Source organism: Eptatretus burgeri, chromosome 14, assembly GCF_056783735.1.
Source record: "Eptatretus burgeri isolate ZD-2024b chromosome 14, Ebu_testis_v1, whole genome shotgun sequence".
Taxonomy (NCBI): Eukaryota; Metazoa; Chordata; class Myxini; order Myxiniformes; family Myxinidae; genus Eptatretus; species Eptatretus burgeri.
In genome coordinates, this window is record NC_140974.1 from 62471201 (window position 1) to 62485766 (window position 14566).

At 46.6% G+C, this 14566-nt stretch overlaps 1 protein-coding gene across 1 annotated transcript in view; it reads right to left on the reverse strand.

The window, feature by feature from the left end:
* The window catches only part of NOTCH1 (notch receptor 1), a 99154-nt gene that overhangs the window by 57163 nt on the left and 27425 nt on the right, over positions 1-14566 (reverse strand). Inside the window, exons 3-13 of the mRNA XM_085855155.1 lie at positions 9032-9339; positions 8656-8874; positions 8431-8574; positions 8187-8309; positions 7153-7386; positions 6911-7066; positions 4363-4548; positions 3333-3446; positions 1324-1437; positions 572-805; positions 307-417 (exon numbers count right to left, since the gene is read on the reverse strand). Of these exons, the coding sequence (XP_085711281.1) occupies positions 307-417; positions 572-805; positions 1324-1437; positions 3333-3446; positions 4363-4548; positions 6911-7066; positions 7153-7386; positions 8187-8309; positions 8431-8574; positions 8656-8874; positions 9032-9339 (1943 nt within the window). The remainder of the gene's footprint in view (positions 1-306; positions 418-571; positions 806-1323; positions 1438-3332; positions 3447-4362; positions 4549-6910; positions 7067-7152; positions 7387-8186; positions 8310-8430; positions 8575-8655; positions 8875-9031; positions 9340-14566) is intronic.

A 14566-nucleotide genomic window follows, 5' to 3' on the forward strand; every position in this document is an offset into this window, starting at 1 on the left:
TGGTTGATACCTCATCTGAAACTTACTCATGGGCATTTGGTTGATACCTCATCTGAAACTTACTCATGGGCATTTGGTTGATACCTCATCTGAAACTTACTCATGGGCATTTGGTTGATACCTCATCTAAAACTTAGAGTTTCATTTGAAATGTCTAAACTATTCTTCCACGAAGGAGGTGAAAGTGACCCTTTAATAACCACAAAAAATTTCAAAGACAATGGGCGGTGGTAAACGTAGATATCCCTGTGTTAGTACAGGTGAAATGTGTGGATTGTTTACGAGTGTTGCTCATAGAGAACCTACCCGTGTAGCCCGGCTCACAGACGCACTGGTAGCTGTTGATACCATCGCGGCAGGTCCCATACGTGCAAGGATTGCTGTTGCAGTCATTATAATTAACCTCACAGTTTGTACCTACAGTGAATACATAAACATCAAGGTATATAAAGCATCCCATTGTATTTTCATCAATTTCACAACAAGAAAACCAGGAAGGCTGATTTAACCCCTCTGCATGGCAGTGTCAAATGGAACAAGCAAGGGAAACGTACTCGTGCTGCCACCATACCTCCGGTTCCTGGACGGCACACACATTGGTATCCGTTTACGAGATCGACACACTTCCCTCCGTGCCGACACGGCGCCGATGCACACTCGTTGATCTGCGTCTCACAGCGTGTACCGGCATAGCCGGGACGGCACTCGCACGAGTACATCCCGACGCCGTCGATGCAGCGACCGTGGTGGCACGGGTCAGGTTCACAGTCGTTAACGTCGATCTCACACAGTGGGCCTGAAAAGCCTGCAGGGAGAAAAGCACCAATTTTATTGCGATGACATGAGAGTAATGTGGGGCAAGATCCCCTCGTCAGAAAGTGGGGAGAACAATGGCATCAGATCAGGTGAGAGCGCCCGGTAAATTTAGAGATAGTAATACGTGTAGGGAAATGAATCTAATGGGGATTCACTTGGTAATGGAGAGTGCACAGAGAACGGCCAGTGCTGAATCCCACTCTGAATTCAGTGGAAGGGAGTTGTGGCATAGACGAGGTAGGAATTCTGCATTTTGCCATTGTTGGGTGGCTAATTTGCATGAAATATCCCAAGGGATGGGACAGGTTGTTTTTGGTCCAAAAGGTGGTGGTAAACTCCATCTCAGGCTAAACATGGATATGAGGCTGATAGCACACAGGCAAGATGATTGCAAGTCACAAATTATTCTGAAAGAAGAGTTCCAAAGTAACGAGAAACCTTTTGGCAGAAAAGCAGGTGGAAATCCGTATCGACAATAAAAAAACAAACAAACAAGGAAGCGCTCACCTTCAGGACACTGGCACTCAAACATGTTGGGCAGATCCACACACTTGGCCCCATTGTAACAAGGTGTGCTCGCGCACTCATCAATATCAATTTGGCACATGCTGCCCGTGAAACCTACACCAAAGAATCCAGAAAACGCGACGTCAATCATACCGCACAACAGGAAGCGTCAGCAATGGTTAAAACTTGGCTCATTGAGTTGGTTTACATTCCAATATTGAGGCTCAACGTCAGCCTTAGACTAGCATCGGGCGAACAGAACTGTATCTCAGACTCATCGCCCTTTGTAACCTGATATGTCGACGCAATGCGGAATCATAATAACAAAGTCCCAACGATTGAACCTGCTGCACCACTTTGCAATCTTAGGAGCACGTAGACACGTTTAAAGCCGGGGCTCACAAGGTGGCCTCGAGGTCCGGCATGTGCGCTCGCCTCTGAGCTGTCGAGCTTGGGTTTGAATCCCGGCCAAGCTGTAAACTGTGACCCTAGCGTTTCGCATGCAGGACAATAAATCAATGCGCACGCCATCCCTCGGATGAACGTTAAACTGGGTGACCTGTTCGCTGGCATCAGTTGGTAGACATTATTACAGATCGCACGGTGTCCTTAGTGAACAGTAGGCAAGCGACCGCCGGTACAAGGAACAATTTACAAATTCCCATCACCTTCCGTCAAACACCAGACGCGGCCGGCTGGTTCGTAAAAGACTTGGGCCAAAAACGGGACCTGGTCGACCCGATAAAGGCCGTTAAGTAGTAGCGCTGCAGTACAGGAATTTAAAGCCATAGAGAAAAACCAAACATAACACCTAAAACCTGCCACGAGACTTTACCAAGCAACACGGCACTCGATGTAGTACCACAGTACCATGCACGGACCACGTAATGACGTAAAACCCAGTCACGGTACAAGTATTACGATTACACGTCCACGTACAAACACGTCATCCTCATCGGTATGAGCCAGGACAACTAGTGGGAAGGTTTCAACACTCGCCGTGGTCAAGCAAACGGAGCAGGAATTCCTAAAGTTATTCACAGAACAGCAGACCGAAGCAGAACCAAACTGGGCCTCAATTGATACGAATGAGGAATTTTGCTTCCGGCGGGTGTTTCCCTGAAATATAAACATCAACGTATCGCAAGAGACACTCGGCTGCTCCAAGAAGCTCATTTCCCAACGTAAACAATATTATCTTGAGGATCTTCAGTTACGTTTGCGAAATGATAACGGTTCACTATTGCACGGTCACCCTAACAAAAACCAAAAACAAAACAAACCCCTAATCTATTCATTCTCGGCCAATCAGAAACGACAAACAAAATTCCTCGAGCCCTCACAAAAGGCTAAATGCTTTCAATGTGGAATATTTTTTCAAAGTGAGAGAGAGCACGGCTGAGATATCCAAGCCACGAGCGACATTGAAATTCCGGCCTACCCTAAGCATAATTATGTTGGGCCGGCTGCTTTTGTTCATCGGAATCTTTCAGCGAAAACACAGCCGATGGGGGAACAAAGCCCTCAGTGTTTGCGTTGAGGCCTTGAGGCCCGGCCGCAAATCACCGCCGTCGCTTTGGCATTTCACGGAAGCTTGCAGCCTGCCATCTGGCCTTATCTGCAGCCTTCATTGTATGTTTGCAAGGCCGAGGAACAATGCTTCCAAAAAAACAATAGCAAGGTTCTTTGTATGGGAAGGCAGGGATGATGGCCATCCTGCTTGTACCGCAGGTTAACCACGCCAAATTGACGCGAACTCGGGCAAATCGCAAGATGACGCCAGAAACGTGCAAGTAATGCTTCTTGGGAAGATGGAGAAGTAAAATCTTTTTAATCTCGAACAAATGAACGATAGTTTAACCATAACTCACATCCAACCAATTGATTTTGGACCTCACATTTACATTCAGGAGTGTAAAGGTTCACCCCCCCCCCACCACCACCCCACATTCCCACCCTCATCCCCTCTCCTGCCCCCTCTCCCCAACATGCTTTCTACCCCAACTTACCAGAGCGACAGTCACAGTGGTAGCCATTTGGACGGTCATGACACTCGCCGCCATTCAGGCATGGGTTACTCTGACACTCGTCAACGTTGATCTCACACAAGGAGCCCACGAAACCTGCAACGTCATGGAGTTTGACCCTCAGGTTAATGATGCAAAGTCCTTAATCAGAGGTTTCAGTGAGTGAGACAAAAATGGTAAAGGCCTTTGAATATCTTTTGATTCCTTGGCATAAAGAAACATGTTTTCAATTCATAATATGTTGGGTGTCATTGAACCACAACGGTGATGCTATGACCGTGCGATTTTAAACCGAACAAACAAAACAGAACCACCAACCTCCTCTCACAATTATCAAAATACCTCTTCTTCAGTCGTACGCAGCACAACGTTGCGGAGTAGTGCTGTCCTGCTGACTCGGTGCCTTCTGCCGGTGAGAGCAGGAATTTGTAATTTGTTCAGGGTGCCGGCGATGGCTCGCCTGCTCTTCGCGAAGGACACCGTGAGATCTTTAACATCCACCAGCTAATGCTGGCAGACGGGTCGTCCGGTTTAACGTCCATCCGAGGGACGGCACACGCATTGATGAATCACCCTGCCTGTGAAACACCAGGATGGCAGTTTACAGCTGGGTCGGGATTCGAACCCAGGCGAGACAGCTTACAGGAGATTGTATCTACTTCTGGGTCATCCCAGCAGTCAATCAAATTACTATAAACTCCCTATCACAACGAAATATATGACAAGCACAACAAACCACAACAAAGAAATACTACAAACCCTCCATCACAACAAGAAAATACTACAAACACCCTATTACGACCAGAAAGATACAACCACCCTCCCCTCCTCCCAATCATAACCAGAAAATACCACAAATCTCTGATCACAAGCATAAAACACAACAAAACCACTCCCACAACTAAAACACCACATTGGTAATCACTGTACCACAACCTCAAGAACAGATTGTGACCCTAAAGCACAATGTCACATTCGAGTTAAACAAAAACCCTCATCCCAAAACACGTACCTGGCATGCAAATGCAGGTGAACTCGCCAATCTGATCAAGACATGTGGCGTCGTTGAGACACGGCGTAGAGCGGCACTCGTTGATATCGATCTCACAGCGTGCGCCGGTGTAACCGGGAAGGCAATCGCAACGAAAAGTTCCAATGGTGTTCACGCATCGCCCGCCGTGTTCGCACGGGTTTCCACCTGTGACAAAACAAGGTGCGGAGGAGTTAACGTGAAAATAAAAAAAAACCAATAAATGATGCAAATACCATTAATGAATGCCATGCAAGATTTTAAACAACGGTGTTTGGTTAGGATACGACGGATCACGTGTTGTCCAGATCACCAGATAGCGGAGGTACACTGGGTGTTACACCTAGTTTTAATATGGCCACCCAATTGATAAACGTATGACTGTGGAATTTTTTTCCAAATACCGCCCAAAACTTGAACTGATCCTCCTCAATGCTTCACTGTAGATATTGTACCTTGACGAGATATCGTCTCCTCTTTGACGTCATTGATCGTTTGTCTTTATTTTTCCTTTTTTGTATACATGATTGAAGCTCGTGGAAGAGTAAGAGCAGAATGAAAGGGAACAAAATGTGGAAAGGGAAATACCAACATCAGGGTAGAAGTTGTGAGTGAGAGTGAGATAATAGAAATTCCAATCAAGACGTGTGGCTTCGTGAGATCAACGGGAGAGGGACAAGGACACATCGGGTGAACAAGCTACACACAAGCTGAATGAAACACAGCAAGAAGAGGAAGGGGGAGGTGGGATTGAAACATAAAAGGAACAAACCAACCAACAACTACCAAAGGAAAAGAGGTGAGGGAGAGGGGGGAAATCACAATAACCTGGAAAAAAAGGGAGTGATTGGGAATGGGGTCATTTGGGGTATAGAAGACATCACGAGTATAGATGGGGGATGGCATAAGATAGTGAACGGCTGTCTTCGAGCCCTGGAGGGAAGATTGGGACTGAACAGACTGGGGAAGTTGGTTCCACGGGTGGGAGACAAAAGGAACAAATGAATGAAGGTGAGCGACGGTGAGCCTGGATTTTGGGAGTTTAATAAGAAAAGGGAACACACTGCGTACTCCTTGCAGAAACCTGGGAGAGACAGAGCCAAGAGAGGGAAAGAAGGTGCAAGAACAAAAATGCGGTGATAGAATACAGAGATGTCTCCAACCTGCATGCAATGTGAAAAAACAGGCCTGGACACTCAGCTTCGTCATGGAAGATCCTAATGATTTTGAGGGTCTTGCTTGTCATGGCGTCAAGAAGGGAAATATGTGAGGCAGGAGCGCCAGCCAAAAGAGGAGAGCAGTACTCCATCAAGCTGTGAACAAAAGCCTTGTAGGTTGTCAAAAGTTTCGATTGGCCAAAGAAACACCTGGCACGACAAAGGATGCCCAGTCGGCGGCTGGCTTTGGAAGCAATCTTGGAAATATGGTCTGCCCAAGAAAGATCATGGCCTATGGCGAAGCCCAAAAGTTTGAGTAACTTAACCTCTTCAGGTGGTTTCTTTAGGGCGTAGATGGGAGGGTTTGCCAGACGGTCCTTTCGGAGAGACAGGGTGAGTGTGTGAGATTTGGCAGAGTTGAAAGACATATTCCAAGTGTTGGACCGGCTCCTCGTTGTATCAAGGTCTGCAGAGAGGGAAGAGGCTGCTGCCTGTCTAAAGGATAAGAAATGATATGGTAGAGCGTGGAATCATCAGCAAAGTGATCATTGTTGTCTGGATAGAATCCGATTGTTGCTCAAAATGTAAACATGCATTCACATACAATGCCCTTTTCCTTCTTCTCACTGTTTCATACGTTGCTCATGGCATGCTTTCATATTGTGTGAGTTCCATTTGTGCAATTCATTTATTCCTTGGTCGATCTTCATTGAGAATGTAATTCATTCATACATCCATTCATTCACACATTCATTTCACGTTTGGAACTTTAGGCAATCTTATCCGTTGGCCAGGCCATTTGCCGCAGCTTGTGCGCATCAAGCCCAGCCCCTCTGGCGGATCGAACTGAACACCGCGTGTCACCCATATTTGTCTGGATGATTTGTGCGTGACCGCTATATTAGTGAACATGTTGCTAATTTTTGGACATGTCCTTTGAGTCTGCTCCGATTTCAGTACCTTTTTTTAGGTTAATGTGTCATAGGCCAGACACTACTTCCTCCGTTACACTTCTGAAATTCATTATGCAATTTGTAGAACTGCACCACAATTTAACGACAACTCCTTCAACTCAGACTGAAGAGGTTGCAACTCTCATTTGACTTAAACTGAGCAGTTTTGTCGGATTCTGGCTTCATATGGTTAAGCATTTTCAATCCGCGCAACATGGCACACTTCCCTTTTTGAGATGTCACACAGAAAACAGATAAACGCATCCATTTGTTGTCCAATTTGTCCCCATAACCTCGCTCCTCCATGAGCCTCGACTTTTCATGCAAAAAAAAAAAAAATAGCAGAAGTGCAAAGAATTGAAGATTGAAGAAGGATGTGAGGATTAAGCTATGGGCAGAGAGACAGGTAAAAAAACTTACCAATATAGCACTCGTTCACATCATCTTTACAAGCCCATCCGGTGTATCCGGGAGGACAGGTGCATATTGCACGGCCCGTGATGGGATTCGTGTCACATAAGGAACCCTCATGGCAGGGATCACTGACGCACGCATCATCCAGGTGGCACAAAAGACCTGAGGAAATGGTTGCAGGAAATCAACAAAAGAAGTCTGAAAGTTCTACAATAACCACAAAGCGGGGATCGAGTTTCCATTCTTACCCGTCTTTCCCACAGGGCACTCGCAATAGAAAGTAGCTACCCGGTCATGACAGGTGGCACCGTTATAGCAAGCGGCAGTGGCACAGTCATCGATGTTCTCGCTGCAGTCTTTCCCAGTCCAACCATTGACACAGACGCAGGCGAAGGCTCCCTGGGTATTGTGACAAGTCCCACCATTGAGGCACGCGTTGGGCTGGAGGGAGCATTCGTCCACGTCTTCGGTGCAAAACTGGCCTGTGGGGCGGTTTGTTGGGTATATGAGTGAAGTCACTGCACCGTCGGTCAATTGACAAATCAGTCAACAATCCGGTTAGTGGGTCAGTTAGCGGCTGGTTACATCACTCAGTTTGAAAGTCAGAAAAATCGATTATTCGACTCGAGATGGTATCAGGTGCTGTCGATGATTGGTGAGTTGGGTTGATTTGCCAACGACTTCAATTGTCTCTCGCTCAGATGAACGGTTGATCAATTTTAAAGACTCAACGAGGAGTATTTTATCTCCTCATGCTCGATCCCGGGTATCGTGTGCTGTTCAAACGGCGTCGAACGTGGGGAAAAGTGTGTCTCCAGATCTTTTCCTGACCCATCGCATATTCGCAAGCACAGATTATAAAAAAAAAACAATCATGTCGAGTAAACATTCAAGATACTTTCTTTGGTTCTAAAACTCATTTTCGTCAGCCGGATGAGGTCAATGCAAGCAACGTTCATTTGACCAGTACGGTGTTCCTGGAACATCCATGTTTGACAACCCAAGTCAACACAGGAGTTCATCACACTTTCCAGGTGAAGACAAGCTCACGTTCATCAATGTTTAATGATATTGTTCATAGTTATCTGGTATGTGACTAAAGACCGCTTCATGGGAAAGAGTGCACACTGAATACGAGACATTAAGCAGACAATCACCGATAAGTCACAATCGGCTAAATTAATGCGTTCAAGAAAACTCAAGATGACCAACGACACAAAACCAAAGGTTCCTAATAAGGTTGGTGGTGACTGAGCTCAGATTGGCGGTCACTCTTGATCACCTGTCCACTCCGGTGGGCACTGGCAATTATACGTGTTCACGCCATCCACACAGGTAGCGTCATTCTGGCAAGCGTTATCCCCACAGTCATCGATATTTCTCTCACATCGCTGGCCTTGAAAGCCTGCAGGAGAAAGAGAAAAGGTAAAATACAAAACAAAATTTGTCCAGAACAAATGATTAAAGCAGGTGGACATAGAGAGGATTAAAAAAAAACAGGAGCCCGAGGTGGGAGCTTTACATACCCGGTAAGCAAGCGCATGCATAACTGCTGTCCTCCAGCTGTTGGCAGGTCCCACCGTTGTGACAAGGTGAAGGTGAACAGGGCCGGAGTAAGGCCTGACAACGTGCCCCGGCAAAACCCGCACGGCAGTGGCACGCAAACGAACCTGTAAGATCAGATGGTGAATCGTCGTGCACCAGCTCTACATCCAAAATATCATCACCACGGAGTTCAGGGAGAGAGTTACCAGGAGTGTTGATGCAAGTGCCCCCATTGTGACAAAGGCTTGATTCTTCCGATCTACTCAGTGCCTCGGAACACTCGTCCAGATCACTGTGGCACCTTGGGCCCATGTAACCATGTCGGCAGGAGCATGTAAAATGGCCACGGTCTCCGTTGGCAGAACAGACACCACCGTTGGCACATGGGTTACTGGCACAGGGCTGTGGATGTTCACAATCATGCCCTGCACACCAGATAGACCAAAACAATGACGATGCAGCTAGGAGATGTGTAGCCTCTTCCAGGTGTTTAAATATGCTCAGCAGATCCTATCGACAGGACCAAAAAGTGCAAAGTTAAGTGAGGTTACCCATCGTAAAGGTAGGTAAGGGTTCCCTCACCTGCCCAGCCGATTAGACAGTGACATCGAAAGGAGGAGAGAGTGAGAAGTTCGCAGTGTCCACCATTGAGGCAAGGGTTTGGATAGCAGGCGCTGTCCAGCTGGGATGCACAGCGAGGGCCGGCAAAACCCAATGGACACTTGCAGGTGTATCCAACCCCACCACGAGCTAGAGTTCTCGTCTGCCCAGCGAGCGTGATGGCAGCCGAAGGAGCGAGCACAGGACGACACGTAGCTCCATGAAGACAAGGTGCAGCTCGGCAAGGGTCTTCGTGCTGACAACGCTCGCCAACATATCCTGGCTGGCAGCTAAGAGGATAGAAATACGGAGTTTAAATTGAGTATGTGCGGAAAGAAAAGAATATGATGAAACAAATAAGTTTAATTATTGATATTGTAACATTCTTACATGTAATAACCCTCCAAAGGTCATGAACCATTCCAATATGGCAATTAAACTTTGGGACTTACATTTTGATGAAACATTTAAAGAAAGGTGATGCTTTTTCAGTTAAAATCTATCATTTGTGGATTTTACCATATTGACAATACCGTGTTGGTCACGCTGATTGCAGGGACTGGGCGAGGGAGAAGAAGAGGTGTATAGTGAGGAATGGGAACTAGCTAATTTGTAGGCCCAAGGTGTTAAGGAATAACCGCCTCTCCAAGTACAAACCCCCTAGCTGCACTCTAAGACAGTCAAATGAGCACGTACCCTTCCTTCTGCACCAGCACACACCAAATGAGCATACGCCCTTCCTCCTATGGCTGACCCATCACAGTTTCCACGAATGTCAAATGCGGATGCTGAGGGCATGCAAGCCCAGAAACAGGAGTGCCAGGAAGGCAGACAGATGCATTATATAGATACCACGTTACACGGCAGAAGAAGTGGCCGTGCACTAATGGGAGCCCAAAATGGGTTACATGCGGCATTCACTTCGTTCCATTAGATGGGAATGAAAAATAACAGTGGACACCCTGAAGTGTGAATGAACGTATGTGATACTCAAACATGTACGCGCAAATATGCCACTACAAGAGGAAATAAAAACATATATATATATATATATATATATATATATATATATATATATATATATATATATATATATATATATATATATATATATATATATATATATATATATATATATATATATATATACATACATATATCTATCGGGCGTAGTGGCGTGCGCCTGTAATCCGGCTACTCGGAGGCTTGGGTTGGAGGATCGCTTGAGGACGGGGGCTCTGCACTGGGCAGGGTGTAGAGCAGCCCAGAATCATGGCGAAACCCAAATCCTGATCCCTGTGTCGTAAGAGGCGACCAGGGTTGCGTCAGGAAGGGCATCCGGCGTAAAACCTGTGCCAAATCAGTATGCGGATCATAACAAATGATCCGCTGTGGCGACCCCTAACGGGAGCAGCCGAAAGATGAACAACAACATATATATATATATACATATACATATACATATACATATATATATATATATATATATATATATATATATATATATATATATCGGGCGTTGTGGTGTGCGCCTGTAATCCGGCTACTCGGAGGCTTGGGTTGGAGGATCGCTTGAGGACGGGCGCTCTGTGCTGGGCCACGCTATGAGAGGGTGTAGGGCAGCCCGGAATCATGGCGAAACCCAAATCCTGATCCCTGTGTCGTAAGAGGCGACCAGGGTTGCATCAAGAAGGGCATCCGGTGTAAAACCTGTGCCAAATCAGTATGCGGTTCATAACGGATGATCCGCTGTGGCGACCCCTAACGGGAGCAGCCGAAAGAAGAACAACATATGTATGTATGTATGTATACATATACATATACATATATATATATATATATATATATATATATATATATATATATATATATATATTCTTGATGTGAGATGGATGTCAAGGTGAGAATACTTGTTATTGTATACAATTTGAGGAATAAGCAACGAGCACAAGTACAATAATGGCAGAAGGTACAACAAGGGACCTTCTACAAATTGCATTCGCGAAATGGCAGATTACTGACATTCACTTCTGGGGGAATTTTTTTCCACCAAGAGTGAGGCCCATGGAAGAGGAAGATCAAATTCACAGTGGGGTAGTGGGCCATCAATTGGCAACAACCAGAAAGGGAATAAATGAACACAGAAAAGAGAGAGATGGGAGGGGAGAAAATGCTGAAACGAGCAAGTAAGAGGGTTGTGTGAGAAAGGTGTTTTTGACGGTAATAAAGATCGTAGATCAGGATTGGGGAAGACACGAGGTGGTGATGCACTGCCTGCTTGAAGCCCGAGAGGGTAGAGTGAGACAGAACAGCCTCTGGAACTGGAAGGTTGTTCATAGATGGGAGAAGTGAGGAATAAAGGAGTTGAGGTGTGCAGTCAGCCTGGATTGTGGAAGGTTAACCAGGATTGGGTGACTGGAAAAACTCGTGCATCGTGGAGTTACTGTGGAGGGTCAGAGGACTGTGAGAGGCAGAGGCAGAAATGTTGGAGAATACTGTAGGTCAGGTCAGGTATGGGAGCATGTGCCAGAACAGCGTGTCGCTGTGTCCACTTTCCGCCGGTACTCCAGGGGCCTCCATCTAGCCATCCCCCAGGCAGATGCCTGGACCATCCCCATCTCCTTGAGATGCCGATCAACCTGCTGCAACCATGAGGCACGTGGTTGGCCCATTGGCCTCCTCCACTCACGAGACTCCCTCGCTGAGAGAATCTGGTGAGCAGGATCAGCGTCAGGAAAACAAGCCACATGTCCATACAGCCGCAGCTGATGCTCATGGACCATGCAGGTAACAAATCTCGTCTGAGTCTCTCTCAGCAACTGCTCGTTGGACACAAAGTCCGACCAGCGATAGCCAAGGATTCTCCGAAGAGACCTGGTACCAAAGGAATTAAGTCTCCATCTCAGATCCTTGGTCAGAGTCCAAGTCTCGCACCCATAGAGCAAGACTGGAAGCACCAAGGACCTGAAGACTCAGACTTTCGTCCTCCCGCACAGGTACCGGCAGTGCCACACCCCATGATCCAGTGAATCCATGACTCCCCAGGCCCGACCCAGACGTCTATTGACCTCTGACTCACAGCCAGCAGAGACATGAATATCACTGCCAAGGTAAGTGAATCTCTCCACGACCTCAACATCCTCACCACAAACAGGCACAGACAGGACAGCAGCATCTAAGATGTCATTGAAAGCCTAGATCTTAGTTTTGACCCAGGAAACCCATAATCCCAGCGGCTCCGACTCCTCATTCAGCACCTTGAGGGCTCTCAAAAGGATATCTAAAGTCTCGGCAAAGATGACTGCATCATCTGTGAAATCAAGGTCCGAGATCTTGACATTCCCAAACGATGCAATGCAGCTTGATCTCTCTGACATCCTCCCTAGAATCCAGTCCATACAAGTGCTGAAAAGTGTGGGGGCAAGTACACACCCCTGACGAACTCCAGTAACAACTGGAAATAAGTCAGAGATGGTACCACCACATCTCACAGCACTCTCAGTACCAGAGTAGAGTTCAAACATCAGATCGATCAGTTTTGGTGGCACCCCACGAAGACCAAGAATCCTCCAGAGGACATCCCGATTCACTGAATTGAACGCTTTACAGAGATCAACATAGGCTGCAAGCAGCTCCTGCCGAAACTCTCGTCTGCGTTCGGTGAAGACCCGAAGAGCAAGGATACGGTCAATCATTGACCTCTTTGGTGTAAAGCCTGACTGCTCTGGACGCTGGTGCTCAAGCAGATGGTGGCGAACCCTATCGAGAATTATCCGAGCAAAGTCCTTGCCCGGCACTGAGAGCAGCGTCACCCCTCGGTAGTTGTTGCAGTCTTGGCGATCACACTTCCCTTTCCAGAGAGAGGGACAACAAGGTCCCTCTTCCAGTCACTTGGGATGATGCCTGTGTTCCAGGAAGAGCACAGAACTGCATGCAACGGCACGAGTGCAGCATTTCCACCAGCCAGGAGAAGTTCAGCATGGATGCCACAGATCCCTGGAGCTTTGCCCCGTTTCAACTGGTTCACTGCAGCCTGTGTTTCCACAAGCGAAGGTGGACCACAGTTGATTGGAGGGTCAGCAATAGGGACTGTAACACCCCTGACATCCAACTCTACAGCTGGGGGATCAGCCTGGTGCAACTGCTCAAAGTCACCGGCCCAGCGGGCCTTCACTTCGGTCTCCTCTGTCAAGAGCCTACCACTCTCTGCTCGAACTGCAGTACACCGAGGGATGGGCTTGGATGAACGCAATGCGCGAATTCCCCTGTAAGCGGGACGAGAATCACCTGTCCACAGGTGATGCTTCCCCCTCACAGATTCCTCGCACATAGGCCTCCTTGTCCACCCTTAGCGCACGTACAGTTTTACGCCTCAGCTCCCTGAACAGCTCAGCTCTGCCATTCAGCCTGGCCCTGCGACTCTGGTCAATGATATCCAGTCTCCCTTGAGAGACAAAATTCTTCTTTGCCCTGTGGTGAGCTCCAAGACATCCACCGGCAACATCAAGGACGGTGGTCTTGAAGGCGCTCCACAACTAACAAAAATAGATAGAGAAAAAAAAAATTTGCAACTTTTTTTTTCCAACAAAATTGATTTCTTTTTTTTTGCATTTCTACATGTTATAAATGATTTCAACCCCCCCCCCCAAAAAAAAAATGGATAAAAGAACTATAACTGTCAGCACTGTTGACATCATATTTAATGAATAAGATATAAGGTTCACTCGAGTGACCCAGCAGTATTGGCGGCGGAGGTTTTGCACTCTCCCGAGTGCTCCCCCTCTAGTTCAAAAATGTATTGGTCCCGATATGTTCTCGTGGATCAGGCATTACGTGGTGGAGGTATGCGCTCTAGCGAGTGCCCTTCTCGTTAATTTATATTTTCATTTGCGGATGCTTTCCAAAAGTTCTGTGATTTTTCTTGGTGGATAGGCTTTGATGTCAATCAGCACGCAAAATTAGTTTCCCCCATTGTTTTGGGTCGCTCACCTGCATTTATTTATTTTCATTTAGGGATGTTTTCTGACAGTTCTGTGATTTTTCTTGGTGGATCGGCTTCGATGTCAATCAGCACGCAAAATTAGTTTCCCCCATTGTTTTGGGTCGCTCACCTGCATTTATTTATTTTCATTTAGGGATGTTTTCTGACAGTTCTGTGATTTTTCTTGGTGGATCGGCTTCGATGTCCATCATCTCTCAAAGTGTCAGCTTTCTACATCACCCGAAAAGTACCGATCTTTAATATCAGTCAATGAGTCAGTGGTGACTAAAAAAAACTTTATATATTAGAGCCAAGAAAACCTCAACATATCACAAAACTGAAACAAATATAATGTAGTATTCAACCATTTATCTGTTTCAGATCAGAGTACTTTGGGGGCTATATTAAGGGGGGCAGGGGAGAGTTAGTTTACTCATCAGTGGATTGAGTTGTTGAGAACGAGTTCACAGAATGAGATGTCAGATGAACCCTTCAAACTGCGACTTCATTTACCACTTCTTCTCTCATCACAAAAA